Here is an 18,635-nt window from a genome sequence, read left to right on the forward strand (position 1 = left end):
TGGTGCTTTGGAATTGTTCTCCAGTAGACACAATACTGTTCCTTTAGAGCACAGTGCTTGACACATAGTAGGTTTCCAAGAAATACCTGCTGACTGAAGGAATAATTGGTTATGAGAGAGCAGTTGATCTGTTGGGTACTGGTGGCTCACACCTGTAATCCTAGCTACTCAGGAGGCTGAGATATGAGGATTGCCATTTGAAGCCAGCCCAGGCAGAAAAATCAGTGAGACTTTTCTCCAGTTAGTCAGCAAAAAGCTGGTAGTGAAGGTTTGGCTCAAGTGGTTGAGTACCAGCCTTGAGCGGAAAAAGCCATGGGAGATTGTGCAGGTCCTGAGTGTAAGACCCCCATATTGGTGCATGTGGGCACATGCATATGCTTGCACACACACGCACATCAATTGATCTATTTCATCCAAGTAGAATTACCAGTGCAATCCATCTAAGGTACTCTTGTTTTCAATATTTCCCGAGAAATAATCCCAATTAACAGATTTGACATAGTCCAGGAATCAGGTCCTCAGTGCTATGGAGTTGGTGGAAAGTGCTGATGGCAGTATGCTAGCAGAGTTGGGAGAACAATGAACAGGACAAATTAAATCTAGTGGGGGAGGGGAAGCCATTCAGTTCTCCCAGGAGGAAGTGATTTTCAAGTTGCAGTGGGGGAGGGCAAAGGCAAGATCCTAATTATACCACCACCAGGGAAATGCACTGAGCAGGAATTGTCCTGGCGCCATCTTGGACCTACCCACTCCAAGATGGTGGCCCCTCCACCCTGAGAACTGGTAGCCAGTGGGGAGACTCACAAGGCTCCCAGGTTGGGGAGGACAGGACCTCTCAGCCTCCCCGAGCTAGAGCCCTGGGCTCTCCATCACAGAAAAGCATTTCATTCTTGGAGATCAGGCAGAGCTAGGACCCAAGGAACTGTTTTTTTTCCTCCATTGTACAAGCATGACAAATCATTAATTTTTGATTGATTTGCTTAGAATTATGGGCGCCCCAGCATTCTTTCCGCCGCTGAACAGCTGTATAACAAATGAATATATCAGTGTGCACAAAAGATTGGAGATCTAAGAGACGCAATTACATGGCCCCCTCCCCCACCCTCACCCCTTCCAGGGCAATGGAGGGAGGAAATTTTTTCCAGAAATTCCTCAAGTGGCTTTAAGAAAAAAAAAAAAAAAGAAGAAGAAGAAGAAAAAAAAGGCTTTTTATAATTGAATTAAATCTTTATCTCGTTATCTATGGCAGCAGATTTCCAAACACACATCAGTTCCCCGCATGCTTGAGGATTCCTCCATCCTGGAGGAATTTTTTTTTCATAAGAAAATTTCAGCTTGTGAATTAAAACCAAAATGAGGAAAAGGAAAAAAAATAATAAAGCAGATTCTGTCCCTCCCTCTTTTTTTTTTTTTTTTTTTTTTTTTGGTTGTTGCTATTCCTTTAAGATTTTGGAACTGAACCAATGCACTACATGTGACCTCCATAACTTTTAAATTAAGAATTTATGCTGGCTTGAAATTTATGAAATATTTCAGCATGAAAGAAAGCCTTTTTCCCTCAGGAAAATTGAGCAATAAATCACAGCACTGTGGATTTACTGCCCTAGAGCCAGCGAGAGATAGGATTTTTTTTTTTTTGCTTCATTCTGAAAAAAAAAAAATGTAATCATATAAGACAGCTTAGCTCCTGTCCTCCCACTCTCTAGAATTTTTAATTTCAGCTGTTTCTGCTTGGATTTATTTCCAATATTCCTGCTCGGCTTTTCAATTTCCTCAGTTATTAAATTTTAATTCAGTGCATTAGCATTTAAATTAAAAAAGGGTTTATTTTATCGAAATCGTTGGCCAGCCCCCATCCCGGAGCACGCGAATTGCCTGTTTCTGCCATTTGCACAAAATGTGAAATGCAGCTAATGTCTTACAACTTACATTTGCACAAATTTAGAAATAAAATTTCTGGGTTTGGAATAATATTTTCTTTCCAAGAAAACCCTTAATAAGAGAATGGAAAAAAAGAACAACTTAACATTCATTTGGGGAGGGAAGCAAAGAGGGTGGAATGAAACCAAAAATAGCCTTGCCCAGGTCTTATGGGGAAACTGGTGACTAAGAGATGGAAGGGGCTGGGACTGATGGGGGGTTGGGGGGTGGGCAGATGTGGTGAAGGGGCTGGAGGGCTTTGATTCCCTCAGCCATATGAGAGTGAAGAGAGTCTCCCATGGACCCCTTACTGGCCATAGAGGGGTCTGCTTAAGGGTGAGTAGGCTCAACATGGGTAGGCAAGCAATGGAAAGGAGGGGAGACCTGCTTTAGCCCCATGCCCACCCTGTTTTACCTGCAGAGCGCCTCTGGTTAGGGAAGGAACCTACCTGAGGTTCTGAGTAAGACCCCCCTCCACACACACACACAGCCAAGGGAAGAACACATGCTTGGGTAGTCTATTGCCCCTCGATGGAAGATGACAACATGCTTGAATAGTCTATTGCCCCTCAATGGAAGATGACACGTGACAGGAGATGACACGTGCAGCGAATCCCATTACCTGATGGTCACCACTCAGTCTGCTCCTTTCAGGGCCACTGTCCATCTGGGGCCACCCACAGGGGAAGCTGGAGGCTGTGGTGTTCTGGTGGACTCTTGGGAGATGCCTGCTTGCAGCATGGGATTCTGGGTGTTCCGAGGGGACTCTGTCTTGTTCATCTGCTACCTATGCCCTTCGGTGTTTCTGTACCTCAGTTTCCTGGACCCAAGAAGCAGTGGACCCCATAACTGTGTCTGAGACTGTCGTTGGTGTCGACAGTTGTTAACATTGCACCCACACTGAGTAGTTTTTCACTTGTCATCTTGTTTGTCCTCTCTAAGTCGTATGCATGCCAGTCCTAAAAGCCACGAGTGTCAGATGTTCTGTTGTTGGCACTTGCTGTATGGGATGTCTCCCACTACTCCATTACCCATCCATCTTTTATCCACCCTCCATTCTCCCTCCATCCATGCTCTGTCTACCCTGCATCTGTCCTCCATCTTCCATCCTCCATCCATCCACCCTCCTTCCATCTTCCATTCCCTATCCATTGTCTATACATCCTCCATCGCCCTCTATTCCTCCTCCATCCATCCTCCATCCACCCTCCACCCACCCTACTTCCATCTTTCATCCACCTTACTTTCATCCTTCCATCCTGCATCCATTCTCCATCCATTCTCCTTCCATCCTCCTTCCATCCTCCATCTACCCTCCATCAATCTACTCTCCTCTTCCAATTCCCCACCCACCCTCCTTCCACCCTCCTTCCATCCTGTATCCACCCTCCCTCTATCCTCCTTCTCTCCTCCATCCACCCTCTCTCCACCCTCCATCCATTCCTTATCCACACTTCATCCATCCTCCATCAACCCTCCCTTCATCCTCCATTCACCCATTATCCACCCTCCACCCTCACCCTCCATTCGCCTGCCAGCACCCCCCATCCATCATCCATCCACCCTCCGCCCTCCTCCATCCATCTATCCTCTCTCCACACTCCATTCTCCATCCATCCTCCATCCTCCCTCTATCCTCCATATATCCTCTCTCTATCCATCCCCCAGCCATCTCATTTGACTCTCTTGAGGGTTTAAGTATTCCATACCTGAAGAAGGTGGCCTTTGGCAAAACTCAGATCTGGGCCTGTAGCTGTGGGACTTGGGATAAACAACTCCAATCTTTGAGCCTCTGGTTTTCCCTGTAAACTATATGGGTGGAGACCTGTGGGAAAGGCGAGTCCTTAGTCCAGATCCTGGTGGGAACTTGTTTGAGTGTGGACACTCGTGGGTGGAGATGAGACACGGGAGTAATGGGAACTGTGGAGAAACAGGTGTGGCAGCCCTTGCCGCCCACCACTGTGGACAGCATTGGATGTTCTAGGGTTTTTTTTTTGTTTTTTTGTTTTTGTTTGTTTGAAGAAAAGCTGGAAATCTGACCTTGGAGGGATAAACTCTTTATTTTCCTATATTACTGATCTGCCTTCTGGTTTTGCCAGTTTGCAGTTTCTGGTAGACATCCACCAAAAAGTAGTGTGGACTGCTGTGTGGACTTCTGATCCTCAGTCCTTCACCTGAAACCTGGAAAACAGAAAAGCTTAAAAACAAAAGCAGAACTTGTTCCGAAAGGAGGCAAGGCCTCTGGATGACACGTCTAGCATTCAGTCCACACGGGACGGCCCACGTGTGTGCCCGAGGACTTGAGTGTTCCATAGATCCTGCAGCGATGTTTCTAAATAGGAGACACGCACCGGGTGGCCTTTGGAAACTTGGGAAAATTCTGAATTTGTAAACCCAGGTGCCAGTGTTTTTTAGACCCATGTTGCTCTGTGCTCCCAGTGGCCGCGCCGGCTGTGTGTGAACCGGCTGGGGGACCGGTGGTCTCAGCCGCAGTGGAGGGTCTTGGCGTTGTTCCCTGGTCAGCAACCTCCTCTAGCCTTTGCATCCACCCCCCCCCCACCCCGTCCTGAGCCCTGTTGGAATGTCACAACCTTAGGTATTTGTCATTTGTCCTCCTGCGTCCAAGCTGCAACCAGGGCCTTCGGCTCTCCACCTGAAACAGAATTTTATGATTTCTGAAAATTTCATTTGGTCAGCCTTATCTCCCCCTCCCTCCCCACCTGAAATAAAAGAGATTAAGAACTGGCCCTCTCTTCCTTCTGCAGCTCACAGGGTTTGGGTGGGGGGTGGACAGAACATTTAAAAATAATAGGATTTTCCCCCTCCGGTTGGTAGGAATAAATCTGCAGCTACTGTTTTATTGGAAATCCCAGCTGAAAATAAAAGGGGTTCAATTCAGTCTCAGATTTAACTAGTTACTTACTTTTTCACCACCCCCCTGGGGTGTGTGGTTGCTGGGTTTACCTTGGCAGTGGGTGCCTGGTTGGATTTAAAGGGCCAAGCAAATGGGATGGGGTGGTGGCCTCGTGCATGCCCTCTTGCCTCCCAGGGTGGAGGTGGGCGGAATGTGTCTTGGGCTCCGGCTGATGGAGGTGTTTGGGTTTCTTTTGCAGGCTGACGGAGCCAGTGCAGCTGGAAGGAAAAGCACTGCAAACAGGTATGCGCCCCCCTGGCCCCCTGCAGGCCCTGGTCTGCCAAACAGCCATCACCCCAAAGGACCACTGGCTGGGCCAGCTCTTGGCTGCAAAGGGGCCATATGTCCCTGGAGGATATGAGGGCATGGTGGCGCTTTTCAGGTGCCCTCTCTGGGAACCTGGCATCTAAGGATGACTCATTTCCAAGCTGGCCTGTGGTCCCTCAAGTTGGGGTGAGCTTGGGGATGAAGCACAAGGCTGCCATGGGTGTGCAATTGTCCTTCCTCCTCCTCCTCCGTGCTAGAACTAGTGCTTGAACTCAGATCTTTTCCACTCAAGGCTGGCACTCTACTCCTTGAGCCACAGCTCCATTTCTGGCCCTTTGGTGGTTAATTGAATATAACTCACAGACTTTCCCCATCCAGGTTGGCTTCAGGCTGCAACCCTTAGAACTCAGCCTCCTGAGGATTACAGGTGTGAGCCATTGGCCCCCCAGCAGGGTTAAGGAACAGGGTTAAGGAATTCCTTAACCCACATGCTAGCATCCTGAGCTGCTCTGTCTGAACCAGCCATAACAAAGCAAGGCAGGAGACACTCCCATGAGTCAGACCCCTTTTGGAGGTGGAAGGGAGTGGACCCAGTTACCTGCTGGGCTGGCATGACTCCCAAAGAATGGAAGAAGTCACCAGTTAGGCCCGAGCTGTGGGCGTCCCCATGGGTGACACAAGTAGGCACATGGTAACCTTAGCATTCGTTCTGCTGCTGTCCCCTTGGGTAGGACAGAGCTGAAGCAATCATGTGACTTCTGTTTGGGGCTTGGAGGCAGGAAGAAGGCAAAGGATGAGAGGTACATACATGAGATCTGGAACATTCTCTGATTCAGTTGCTGGACTCAGAATCAGCCTATGTCAATGATACAGTACTAAGTTTGTGCCCTTACTCCAAACACCAGTTCTTTAAGATGTTCATAGATTTCTGGGGACTATGACAGTAGTGACCAAATAAGTGTAGAGGACAATGGATGAACCAACGTCAAACCTGTTTCTTTGCTGCTGTGTGAGTTTTCAGTGCCTTTAATGTGCTAATGTGCATGTTCAGGGTACAGAAGAGACAGCACTGTCTTGCTTCTCAAGTTTAACCAGCCACGGGATCCTTGTATTGAGGTTTACCCCATTCTGTAAATGTTCCTTGAAGTGCCCTTTGGGAACCCTTGGCAAGTAGAATTTCTCTGGCGTTGTGTTGGAGAAATTCACCAAAAGCTTTTTGTAGGGTGGATTGCAGGCTGTATGCCCAGGAAGGAAGCCCTTGTGATCTGTATGACCTCCTCGTAGGGCTTGGCAAGTATTTTATGTTGGTCTCAATGACAGTTTTTTCACTTTGCCAATGACAGGAAAACTATGGGTGACAACAAATATGTACATAAATGGCCATGGTCTGCTGACTCCAGCCTAAACAGCTACCTACCTGACAGGCTTTGCCTAGACTGTCCTTTTTTTGTTTTCCCACATCCCAACCTGTGGCCTGCCGCCTGCCACCTGCCTATGTTCCTTAGTTATTCCAGGGACTCATGGACCTTGTTTGCTGTCTCTTAGAGCACCAGTGTGATAGGGCAAGAGCCGTGTTTGTCTTGTGCACTGCTATGTCCTGGGCCTCATGGGAGCTCAAGAACACTGATAGACTGAGGGAGAGGAGGGAAGAGTAGGGGCAGGGAGTAGGGGGCTGGAATGGAGAGAGAGAGAGTCCAGATCAGGAGGAGGCAGCCAGCTGAGGCCTTTGTTCTATGGTAGTGATGTTCATAGTTAGCAGCTGCCCAGTGTGCTGTTTCCTGTTCCACCGTTGTCCCCCTCCCCCTCTGCCCCATAGTAGATGCCTGTGGTGCTGTCGCTTGCAGGGCAGTGGCCTCCTTAGACTGGTTGGTGGTCCTTGGAAATGCCTATTAGATGAGAATGTCAGAGCTGAGAGAGGCCCAGTGGGTAGTCTGGGCCTCCTCTCCCTGTGTATGTTCACCGAGTGTGTTGGGAGCTTGAGGCCTTCAGGAGGAAAGACCCTGTGCAGGGTCATCAGAAGAGTGAGAGGCTACATTAGGCCACTTGCCAGGGCTGATGACCTCTCTACTCAGAGAGGCTATGCTCCTGGGAGGGCCTGGTCAGCCCTCCTCAGCGTTTATCATGAGCTTGCTGTAATAGAGCCAGTGCTATGGCCTCAGAGAGATTCAGTACTAATTTATCCATCATCAGACAGGAGAATGCCTTCTGAATCCACAGCCAAGAAACAAAATTCCACCCACCCACCCCCATCACCTTAGCTCGGCTGAGGTCCTGGTCTTTACTCTGATGCGTTAACCTCTACCACCCAGCACTCTTTCTGGTCCTTGTAGCCAAATGATGCAAATGGGTTTCCCACAGGGCCAGTGGCCACCTGAGGCTGTGAATTGATCACTACCATCCAAGGCTGCGGTCAGGAATGGGGGAGGGAGAAGGATATGGCAATTGATTATTGATGCCTGCTTGCTTGGGAAGGAGAAAGTGACATGTGTGCCATTGCTTTTCTCTCTGACTAACCTGGGCTCTCCACCACATACACTCAGTAATGGAGACTCATAATATACCCGGAAGGGCCAGCCCGCCCCTTTGGGATGTGTGTGACGTGAGGTATAAGGATGGATTTCCTATTATTAATGACTCTGATGTACTTAGTGTATCAGTATGTCATACTTAGTATGTCACGTTCTGAACTGAGTGATTTACACAGATTCATTTGTTATTACAAAGGTGATCTACAGAGGGGTTGCAGTTATATAAGTCAGGTAAAAATTTCATTTCTTTTTGGATGGTGTTGCCTCTTCCATCGCTCTCTCCCAGTTTTCCCTTCCCATCACCCATAAGTTGTAGAGTTCATTTTCAGAACAGTGTCCAGTGAGTACAGATTTATTTTGTTAGTTGTGTGTAGTCTTCCTAACAGCCTTGGGAGGGAGGTGCTCATCTTAGTCCTGCCTCACAGATGAGGAAGCAGAGGTGAGAAGCTGATAAGCCTAAAGCTGCCTGGTTGGAAGGAAGCAAGAGAGAGCAGGCTGCCCACCCAAGTCTTTCTCCTGCCATGCCTTCCTCTCTCTCAGGTGAAATACTCAAGTGAATATGAATCCAGATGCCTGGCAGAGTATGGGCCTGTCAAGGAAAGTAGAGCGCCTGGAGGAGCTCCCAACTGAGTTCATCTTGAGTCTGTGATTAGAACCAATAGCATCCTGTGAAAGATCACACGTTAGAGCCTCAAGAGAACATCAGCTGTGGCCCTCGCTGATGCTACTGGGGACTGGAACCTTGACAGAGTCCGTTTCTACCTGGTGACTGTATGTAGAACATCAGTGCTCAGTTCCTATCTGTTTCCTGTGGAGAAATGAAGGCCTTAAGGTCCCACAGAGTACGAATGAAGCTAGAGGAGGAGGGGCAGAGCTGACCTTGAAGGACCCCTGCCCTCGCAACCATGGCACAGTATGCTGTTACTGCACCAGGCTCTCTTTCATCCTCACTCTTTCCTTTTGGCCTGGAACATACGATTTTGTTATTTCTCCAGAGGGCCTCTGGCTAAACCCCAAAACCAACAGCATAGGCTGCTCCGGAATTAGTGTTAAATTGAGGGGGACAAGGAGAGGTGGTGTTCTTGATCTTAAGAAACAACAAAATATGGTTTGCTTTACTTCCCTGTAACCCAACCTGGGTCGATTTTATAAGACCAGTGATCCGGCGCTCGAGGTTAATGCTGACCTGGTGTGTGGGTTACAAATGATGTAGACCATTGGCAGCCAAACCTCTCATATTCCAAGGGGCAATGAGCTTTCCCTATGAAATATCCGAAGGAGAGAGATGCAATTTGGGACATGAAGTAAACTCAATCACTGGCTTGCCATAGTGAAGAATTGCACTTTTTTTTTTTTTTTTTGACCATGTGAAGGTTTGCAGAGTGGAAGACTCAGAGTAATGTGATCTCTACCCTGGAGATCAGGAGATGGTTATCAGATGCCTAACAAGGGAGCAGCGTCCTGTAGACAGGAGAATAGGGGTGAGGATGGCAAAATCAAGGCCCACTCATTCATCTCCAAGGTATTAACTGAGTGTCTATTAATAACTGGGCCTGCCTCAGATACTGAGGAGATAGCAATGAACAAACCAGACTGAAATCACTTTCCTAGAAGAGCTGGAGTTCAGGTGTGATTGGAACCAATGGGCTAAGTGCATAAGATGTGTGCTTGTCAGATCCTACAAGTGCTGTGGACGAAAGAGCCGACAGGGAAATAGGCAGACCCGGAGGGGTACTGCCTCTTGATATGCATGGTCATTCGGGAAAAGCATCACTGGTTCGTGAATAAGACTGGGACCAAGCCGAGGGTCTTTTGAGGGCGTGTACTCTAGGCAAAGAGAGCAACAGGTGCAAAGGTCATGAGGGTTGGGCATGTCTGTTGCACTGGAGCAAGCAACAGCAGGGAAGTCAGCATGGCTGCATAGATCCCAGGAGATGTTTGAGCAGAGAGATGGCTTGATATTTGGTTTTAAGTGGAGCATGCTGGGTGCCAGGAGGAGAAGAAATCAAAGGGGCAAGATTTTACAAAGAATGGCTCTGAGTGTTTAGGGCAGACAGGGTCTTAGGAAACAGGCTTAGAGGTGAGTTGGTGAGGGCCTGCTGTTGGTTTGCAGATCTGTGAAGCCTACATCCAGAGACATGCAGCCTCCTGCTCCATCCTGGGGGTCGCCCCCTGCCTGCAGCAGCCAGATCCCCACAACCCTCTTCCCCCTGCCTCTTGTGCTCCTGCTTGGGCATCTTCCTCTCAGTTCCTCTGTCCATACTGAGGGCCACAGAGCATCCCAAGAGTGAAAGAGCTCCGACTGCCTGGGTCCCTCTCCTGGTGCTGCTGTCCACCGCCTGGTTGTGTGACTTTAACAAACCTCACTGTGTTCAGCTTCCTCATCTGTGGAACAGAAATGGTTATCAATACCACATTCACAGTGCTGAGGGTCACCTGTACTCACTCACTCTCTCTCTCTCATATGTATCCTTAGCACAATGATCAAGAAACATCCATGTTTATTACCACTGTGCTAGCTGGATCCCAGGACATAGGGCAGAATGAGTGACAGTAGTGTCACACAATTAATTTCTCAATGAGCCGGGACCTAGGAGAAAGGGGATGGGGATGTTGCTGGTGTTTGTGGAATCATGTGACTTGTTCCCAGCTCCTTTGCTCTGTCCCACAGTGCTCTCAGCTGGTGACGGATGGCCCCTTCTTCAGAGATGGCTGAAGGCAAAACAGATGTCATCCATATAGTAAAAATGGCTTGGGATCTGGCCGAGTCTTATCCTTTAAGCCCAGGTCTTCTACCACATGTGTGTGGCTTCATAGCCTTTTTTTTTTTTAAGAGATACTAGTTATTGAATAAAATTTTATGTCCAATTTAAAAAAAAAAAACAAAACCTTTGCATCATGTCTTCACAAAGCATTTTTTCATATAACCATATGGAAATGAAACAAGTTTCTATAAATTCTGATAGAGATCCCCTTTCCTTCTATCATAACAAAATGAACTATTTTCTTTTTTTTTTTAACACGTTAAAGCTATTAAGTTTACCATGGTGCAAAGCACCAAAAACAAATGGAGCAAAACCTATTATTTTGAAGAAAAAGTTTTCCTTTGCCTTTTCTATTCTTGGCCTAGATTTTAATTCTTTCCAATAGAACCCCAACCTCCCGTTGTGGACCCCTTTCAGCCTCATCCAAGACTTGAACTTCAGTTATTGGATTTCAAAAATCCGTTCACAGATGAGGTGAGCAATTCAACCCATCCCTTTGCACTCCAAACTCCTTTTTGCCAAAACGGAACAGCATAACGCCAGCATCTCCTCTATAATCTTCATCCGTGATGCCAGCTCCTACATCTATCCAAGCCAGGATATGGAGCCACTCTGCAGAGTGCATGGACCCCGGGGGGAGGGAGGGTTATGGCATGCTAGAGAACTGCACAAAGCAGAGCCCATGCCGCCCTCCTCAGCAGGCTGGGTCCACTTGCTGAAGGAGTTGCCAGGGGTCTCTTCTGAGCAGGATAGGAGAGAGACCATAAGACAGCAAGTGCAAGGCCTCATAATAAGTCTTGAAAACATAATTCTTATTCAACATGTTGTTTTGCAGCCATATACTAAAAGTGGTTCATTACTGGGTGCTGGTGGCTCACACCTGTAATCCTAGTTACTCAGAAGGCTGAGATCTGAGGATCACAGTTCAAAGCCAGCCCAGGCAGGAAAGTCCATGAGACCCTTATCTCCAAATAACCACCAGAAAACTGGAAGAGGAGCTATGGCTCAAAGAGTACTAGCCTTGAGCAAAAGAGCGCAGGGACAGCACCCAGGCCTGCAACCACCACCAACAAAAGTGGTCCTGGACCAATGCACGACTTGTTTGGGAATGGAATGATGGCCTTCCCTGGGGATGTCAGCTTCTGCTCCTCATCCTGGAAATCTCATTCAACATCTCACCATCAGTATTCACTCCCTGCCCAGAGTCCAGGCTGAGTTTGTCCACAAAGGTCACCCAGTGCAGATGGACTCTGGGGCCCCCATGCTTGTATTCCAAAGGGGCCCGTCACTTCTCGGGTGGGCAGAGTTCATTCTTGGCTTAATCAGTTACTGTTAAACCTAGATTGTGTCACTAGGGCAGTTTCTGGAACATTCAAACACAGCTTTAGGTTTATTCCATACAAACAGCCTTAGAAATGCAAGCCACAACTGGACGTATATCAAAATGCATGAGTCACTTTTGCAGGTGTGCACTTGGGTAGGGGTGGGGGTCCAGCAGAGGGAACCCAGTGCGCTCTCTAGGGAACAAGCCTGTGCTTCCCCTCACCCTGACCTAGCTGTTCTCTGTGAACATAGGAAGTTGTCCCTGGATGCACAGAATCAGTTGATAGCATGCAGAATCTTGCCTGTCCCAGAGCATGACCTTGAGCGATTGCTAGGAAGACTGCATTTGCAACTGCCTGAGTCCTTCGTGACAAAGCTCTTGATCTTGGAAAGCCACACCCCAACTTCCACAACTTCACAACATGCTAGTGGGAAGGAAAGGAGTGGTCTGAGCTTCCGCCATGTTCCATGCAGAGTGTGATGGTGAAGAAGGTCCTCACACCCCACACCTACCTTCTAGATCATTCCTGTCTGCTCTTTCTGCAGAACGCGTTCCCACAGAGTGTTGCTCTTAGAGCTGGCTGTGCATTGTACGCCTCGTGATCACCCACAGATAGGTGGAGGAGAAGAGCTAGGTATAATGGCAGATGGAAAAAGCTCCTTGGATGAACCCCTGGTCACCAGGGCAGGGGTTGGAAAAGCAGTGGTCCTGTTGAGGGGTTTCTTCTCCCTGTCATTCCTGGGAGGAAGTAGCCAAGGAGCCCACATCAGGAAGGAACAAGAAGTAATAGCTGATAAGTCCAGCCATGGCAGGAAGTGAGGTTGGTAGTCAGGAGTGTGCTGTTCTCTGCTTGTATGTCCCATAAGAGGACATTTTCCACAAGGAACCACCAACCCCCTGGGGTCTGCATGGGGCCCACATGGGGGGGTGGGGAATGCTGAACAGAGGACAAGGCCCTTTTGAGGCCTTTGCTCTTTACCTGTCTGTCAAAGGGACGCTGCTCCGTGTGTCCCAGTGTATGAATGAGGACACAAGTAAGTGGCTTTTCAGTGAACAGGACGTGTTGCTAATGGATCAGAATTACACCACAACATGAAGCCTTGTGTCTATTTCAATGCTCTTATTCCCAGTTCCATCCACAAGCCTGGCCCATACCATCCTCCCAGGTCCACAGTGCCCTTGAAAAATAGTTCCTGATTCAACCGGACAGCCCCACTCAGCTGAGTGCTGGAGTTAGTAACTTGATGGGGTTACCTGACAGGGTTGCTGAAGACTTGCTTTTTCCTTTCTTATGCTTCAATTAATCAGGGCGTTTAATCTTCATATTTAAATCTTAATGCTGTCTCTCTGAACTGTAATATAATCCAGCATGGTGGCTGACTGACACTATGAATTGAGGAAAATTAAGTACCTCAGAATTATCTCAAACTAATGATATATTTATGCATTGTACGTTATTTTGAGTTCCTAGACTGTTAAAGAGTTGTTTAATAGGTTAATAGTTTTAATATGTTAGTCTAATCTTTTCTACTTGACTGTGTATTAAAATACATCAGTGATATGTGACAGCATTGGAAGAACAGACAGTATGGAAGGTTTTTAAGGGACAGTGATGATGTGAAGATTGCAAACTTGAGCAGAGTGTAAGCACTGACTCTGGGCTCATTCACTGCTGCCCTGGCCTGTGGTCCCACTCCAGGTTCTTTCTCTACCTTTCTAGGCTAGCTGCACAGATGCTACCCAGAAAGGTAGCATTATGAGTTCCATCCACAGGCAAAAAGACTATCACAACAAGCAGCCACTTGAGCACACTTGAGATAGGAGGGGTTAATGGCAGGCACAAAGCCCAAGCATTCTGGTCTGTGGGGGAGATGAGGTCCTCCATTCTCAACTCTACCCGTCCCACCCCTGTGTGACTATTTGAAGGGACTAGCAAATACCCAATCCTGTCGGGGTATTACCTGTGGGTAATACAGTCTCTGTATCTTGGGGCTCCTGATGTTAGCCATGAATGTGTTTGTTTGTTCAACAGGTATTTTTTGCTATTATTTCTTCTTTGGTGAAGAGGAACAAGAACTGTCTCAATGATTTAAAATGCAGGCATTGACATCAGGCGGACCTGGTAGAACCCACTCCCGTCACTAGGTTTGGAGATCACAAAAATGCGTCTCCATTTTTTTCCAGTCCTGCTTTTCTGATCTGTAAAGAAAAACCCTTGCAGAAAAGGCTCGCCTACACCAGCCACAGGTGGCAAGAGTGGCGAGGGAGGATTTGTCAGGTTCTGGACATCTTCTGCAGATGGACTTGTCAGTACGCTCATTACCAGGAGTGAGAAAGAGGGGAAGAGCCATGGATTGTTCCAGAGTCTGGCTGGGAGAAGGAGCTGGAGGCTGGGATTGCAGTTAACTGGAGTGGGGAAGACTGCAGTTATTCATGGTGTTGTCTCGGACCATCACACATCCTGGGAAGAACACTGGGCTGGGAGGCAGAACTGCTTTCCTATCTGAGGGATATAGCAGCCACTCTGCTTGGACCTTGTTAAATTTAAGGTGCTGTTTAGGCTTCCTGATAGAGGGTGTCCCTTCCTGAGAGCAGTTGGATATTAATGCTGGTTTGAAGTCTGGGGTACATTGAGATTCCTCGTTGTATAGTTAATATTTCAAAGTATCTCATAAGGTCCCCAAGGAGGTGACTGTGTATGAGCTGAAGACATTCTAGAACTGAGTCTCAGGACAGGTCCACATGAGAGGCTTAGGAACACACAGCTGGGTTCAACAAACCACCGGAAGAAGCCAGAAGGTAGAACCCCAGGGCAAGCACAAGCTAAAGTGAGAAAGGATGGAAGGTATTGGAAACCGTGTATACTGGTATTAGAACTAGGAAATTGAAAGGGAATACCAAAATTGAGAGACATAGGGTAAAAAAAGACAAACAACTACAAAAGCAATGCTTGTAAAACTGTTTGGTGTAAGTGAACTGAACACCTCATGGGGGAAAGGGAAAGGGGGAGGAGAGAGGGGGGTATGAGGGACGAGGTAACAAACAGTACAAGAAATGTATCCAATGCCTAACGTATGAAACTGTAACCTCTCTGTACATCAGTTTGATAATAAAAATTTGGGAAAAGAAGGTAGAGGGGGCTCTCTTAAAGACTGTGGATGGAGGATACATTGGCTGGAGCCTGGGAAGGGACCATTACATTGGACAGCACTGTGGTCACAGGGACTTCAGAAGAGCAATTCTGGTAATGTAGTGGAGCCAATAGCCTCATCAGGCTTCATGTGGCCACAGAAGGTTGTACCGACACTCGCCAGTGGGTGGCAGTAGTAGGCAGTCGGCACTTGTTGGTGGGTGGGCAGATGAGTAGAGAGGCAGAGGACTTAATTAGGTCCTGGTGCACGCCCGCTATAGTCAAGCCAGAATGTGCACCTGTTGGCTTCACCGGCCCTGCATCCATGCATTTGTGGAAGTGTTTTCAAGCTCAGCTGGCTAGCCAACTCTCCTTCTAAAGAGGGAACCGTTTTCATGAAGTTTCCTTCTGGGAGGAGTTAAGCAGAGTGCTGTTTGCACATTGCAAAGAGCTTTCCCTACCCTTGGCTTCGGTTGTTTCAGGTGGGGAGGTAGCAGGTAAACAGCACCTCTGAGGAAAGCAGAGACAGGGTAAAAGTCTGCCCATTGCTCGGGCTTTGGACGACAACTTCTAACCCATTCATTGTGAGTCTTAGAAACTGGGTGGGATAGCAGCAAGTCTATTGCCCCAGCTACTCAGGAGGCTGAGGCTGGAGGATCAGTTGAGCCCAAGAGTTTGAGACCAGCCTGAGTAACATAATGAGACCTTAGCTTTAAACAACAACAAAGATTAAAGACTGAGATCTAGGATGATTACCCCAGGGAATCAGTTGCTCAAGCGAGTCAACTCAGTGCTGAAGATCGTCATAGTTACTTTGACTTGACAGAACTTCCACTAACAGCAGGGTTTTTTTGGTAGGACTCTGTAGACATTATGCATTTAAAACAACACTGCCTGATATCCATGCACTTTAGCCACCGCTGACTTACTTGATTGCATTGCTTAGGCTGCGGGGTTTCGGGGTTATGGTACCGGTACAGGAACAGAGTTGTTTTTAGAGTAAGTTCATCCCTGAATGTTGTGTGGCTTCAGATTTGTGGTTGATGTCACTGGCGGGGGGGGGGGGGGGTTGTTATTGTTGCTGTGTGCTAGGCATCGTGCTAGGGCTCGGGATGCAGAGGTGAACCATACACAGACAGTGTTGTGTGCTTTGACTCCCTACCTGGCCACAGGGCTCTTTGAACACCAGGTGTGATGGGGTAGGTATGAATGTTAGAACAGTCAGGTAAGAATCAGGGGAAGAGATTCCTGAAGCAGAGCCAGAGCGCCAGGTGGAGTCCCTGGCAAATGAGACTGGCCAAACACAACTGTGGAGGTAAGAACAAAGTGAGCTGCCCAGAGTTGCCAACTTCCTTACTTTGGAACAATTTCTTCACATTCCGTCTTATGTACTGTGTTAGTTTCCCATTGCTGCTGTAACAAGTTAGAGTACCACCACCACCCCATTCGTAATGTCACTTTCCGTGGTTCTGTATCTATTGTCCAGAATGATTAAATGGGACGTTTCAGAAATACACATTTTCTAAGCTTTCAATTTCTTGCTCAGGATGTGAATCACCACTTTGTCCCACCTCCACACTGCAGGTGACACCTGCCTCTTGTCATGTAGTGGGGGCTCAGTTATCATGTTAGTGCTTGAGTTCAATTGGCTTTTAGTTTATGTAATAGAGGCCTGAGGCATAAGAAGGCATGATACATGGAAGGCCAAGTAACTGGTGCTGTATGTGGCTATACTGCAGAGCATATATAGGGCTTGGCACTGCCCACGGTCTTGAGCAGGAGTTGTGCTCCCTGAAGAGAAAGGGGAACTGGAGTGCTGTAGACTGGTTGTCTTGAGGCAACAGAAGTTTATTCTGGGACAGAAATCTAAAATCAAGGTGTTAGCGGAGCCACACTCCCCCTGGAGACCTTTAGGAAAAAAATCTTTCTTTTTTTGGGGGGTGGGGTCTTTCTCCTTGGAGCTGACAGCATTTCTTGACTTGTGGCACCATCACTGTAGTCTTTACCACACGGTCACACAGCCTGCTCTTCACAGTGCCACCTCCTCCTCTTTCTTTCTCATTGGCCCTTTGTCTTACAACTATACTTGTGACTGCATGCGGGTCCTGCCCAGATAGCCCAAGGTTAAATTCAGTCCCCAACATCCTTAATCACATCTGCTAACACCTCTTTTCCAAATAAGGTCACCTTCACAAATTAGGACATGAACATACCTTGGGGTGGGAGAACTAATCACTCTACTGTGTGTGTGTGTGTGTGTGTGTGTGTGTGTGTGTGTGTGTGTGTGTGTGTGTGTGTTGGGGCTTGAACTCACAACCTGTGCACTGTCCCTATGCTTTTTTCCCCTCAGGGCTAGTGCTCTACCACTTGAGCCACAGCTCCACTTTTGGCTTTTTATTGTTGATGTTGGTGGTTATGAGGCTTGAACTCTGGGCCTCAGCACTGTCCTTGAGCTCTTTTTTCTCAAGGCTAGTGCTCTAGCACTTTGAAACACAGTGCCATATCCACTTTTTTTTTCCAAATTTTTTATTATCAAACTGATGTACAGAGAGGTTACAGTTTCATACGTTAGGCATTGGCCATGTCCACTTTTCTGTGGTTACCTGGAGATAAAAGAGTCTCACAGACTTTCCTGCCCAGGCTTGCTTTGAACTTTGATCCTCAGATCTCAGCCCCCTGAATAGCTAGGTGCCAAGCCTAATCACTCTTCTATAGGGAGGACAAAGCTTAAATGCATATATGTCAAGGGAAAGCAAAGCTTTCAACACTACCCAACCCATCCCAGCATCTTCAGTGTCCTTTCACCATTGCTGTGGAACCCCTGGTTCGTCAAGGAACATACATTGAGAACCATTGCCTCTTGGCTCTTAGCACTTCCCGTTTGGTCTGGCTTCTCTCTAGGCACATGGGCTCAGGCAGTAACTGCTGACCATAGATAGCAGGTACTTAGTGAAAAGCATCTTTTTAGTGCCTGACTTTGGATTTTATGTTGAAGTGTGACTTGGGTTAAATATAAAATTCATAACGTATCTTGAGCAACTATTTTGTAGTTATCTATATATAAATCTATTTTACAGTGCCACAAATAGAATAGATTATGGAGTGTCAGCATGTAGATAGATTCCAAGAGCTTTTTCACTAATATACCTAATGATTCGTGCTGAGAATATCCAAGGGCTCCACTGTACATTTAAATGGATATAATTAAAATAATGAGCTCTATTTTAAAAAATGATATATGAAAAAAAATTTTAAAGAAGTTAGAAGGAGCTGCACCACTAATTCAAAGTGATATAAGTACTTCGGCAATCCCATTGTTATTAGGACACCTAATTAAATGCGGGGCATGTGAGAAAAAGCAATGTTTCAGCTTGTAAATCTAAGCATAGAAGTCAAGAGAAGAGGAGGAAGTTGTCTGTGCCCTTGGCGCTGTAGGGCTCCGGGTTGTCACCGTTGGGGAGTGGATGGTTATGGGTCATCATGTCAGCTGTGGGCAGAGCTGGGGTGCTCTTGTGATCTCTGTCTGCTGTGGGCTGAGGCAGGGGTTGTCCCGTCCCTTGTCTGCAGCTGTATTTCCCAGGGTGGTCGCATATTTGTGTGGCATTCAGTGGGTGGGTGGAACTGAGGAGTCTGTCTTACCTTAGGAGAGGGCCATTCTCCCGTTCCTCACTCCTAAACCCAGGAGACCCTGAGTCTGGCAGGTCAGGGGAACAGAAGGGGAAGCAAGAGCTGTGGCTGGAGCCCTGGCTTTGCTCCAGGCTCTGTCTTTGGAAATGCCTCTCTCGTG

General features: G+C 47.5%; 1 protein-coding gene and 1 long non-coding RNA gene across 15 annotated transcripts in view; both read left to right on the top strand.

Moving 5' to 3' along the window:
- Znf618 (zinc finger protein 618) overlaps positions 1-18,635 on the top strand; it is a 151,782-nt gene that overhangs the window by 78,413 nt on the left and 54,734 nt on the right. For 7 of the 14 annotated variants that reach the window (XM_048339848.1, XM_048339878.1, XM_048339867.1 and 4 more), the window contains exon 1: positions 3,771-5,077. In XM_048339848.1, coding sequence (XP_048195805.1) covers positions 4,926-5,077 — 152 coding nt within the window. In that variant the 5' untranslated portion in view covers positions 3,771-4,925. Of the gene's footprint in view, positions 1-3,769; positions 5,078-18,635 lie in introns of those variants that run through there. The other 7 variants (XM_048339858.1, XM_048339887.1, XM_048339898.1 and 4 more) reach the window with 3 other exon arrangements.
- On the top strand, positions 11,388-15,240 carry LOC125346983. The gene is made up of 3 exons (XR_007210081.1): positions 11,388-13,796; positions 14,515-14,563; positions 14,849-15,240. It is a non-coding gene; the product is annotated as an uncharacterized LOC125346983 (long non-coding RNA).

Source organism: Perognathus longimembris, chromosome 1, assembly GCF_023159225.1.
Source record: "Perognathus longimembris pacificus isolate PPM17 chromosome 1, ASM2315922v1, whole genome shotgun sequence".
Lineage (NCBI taxonomy): Eukaryota > Metazoa > Chordata > Mammalia > Rodentia > Heteromyidae > Perognathus > Perognathus longimembris.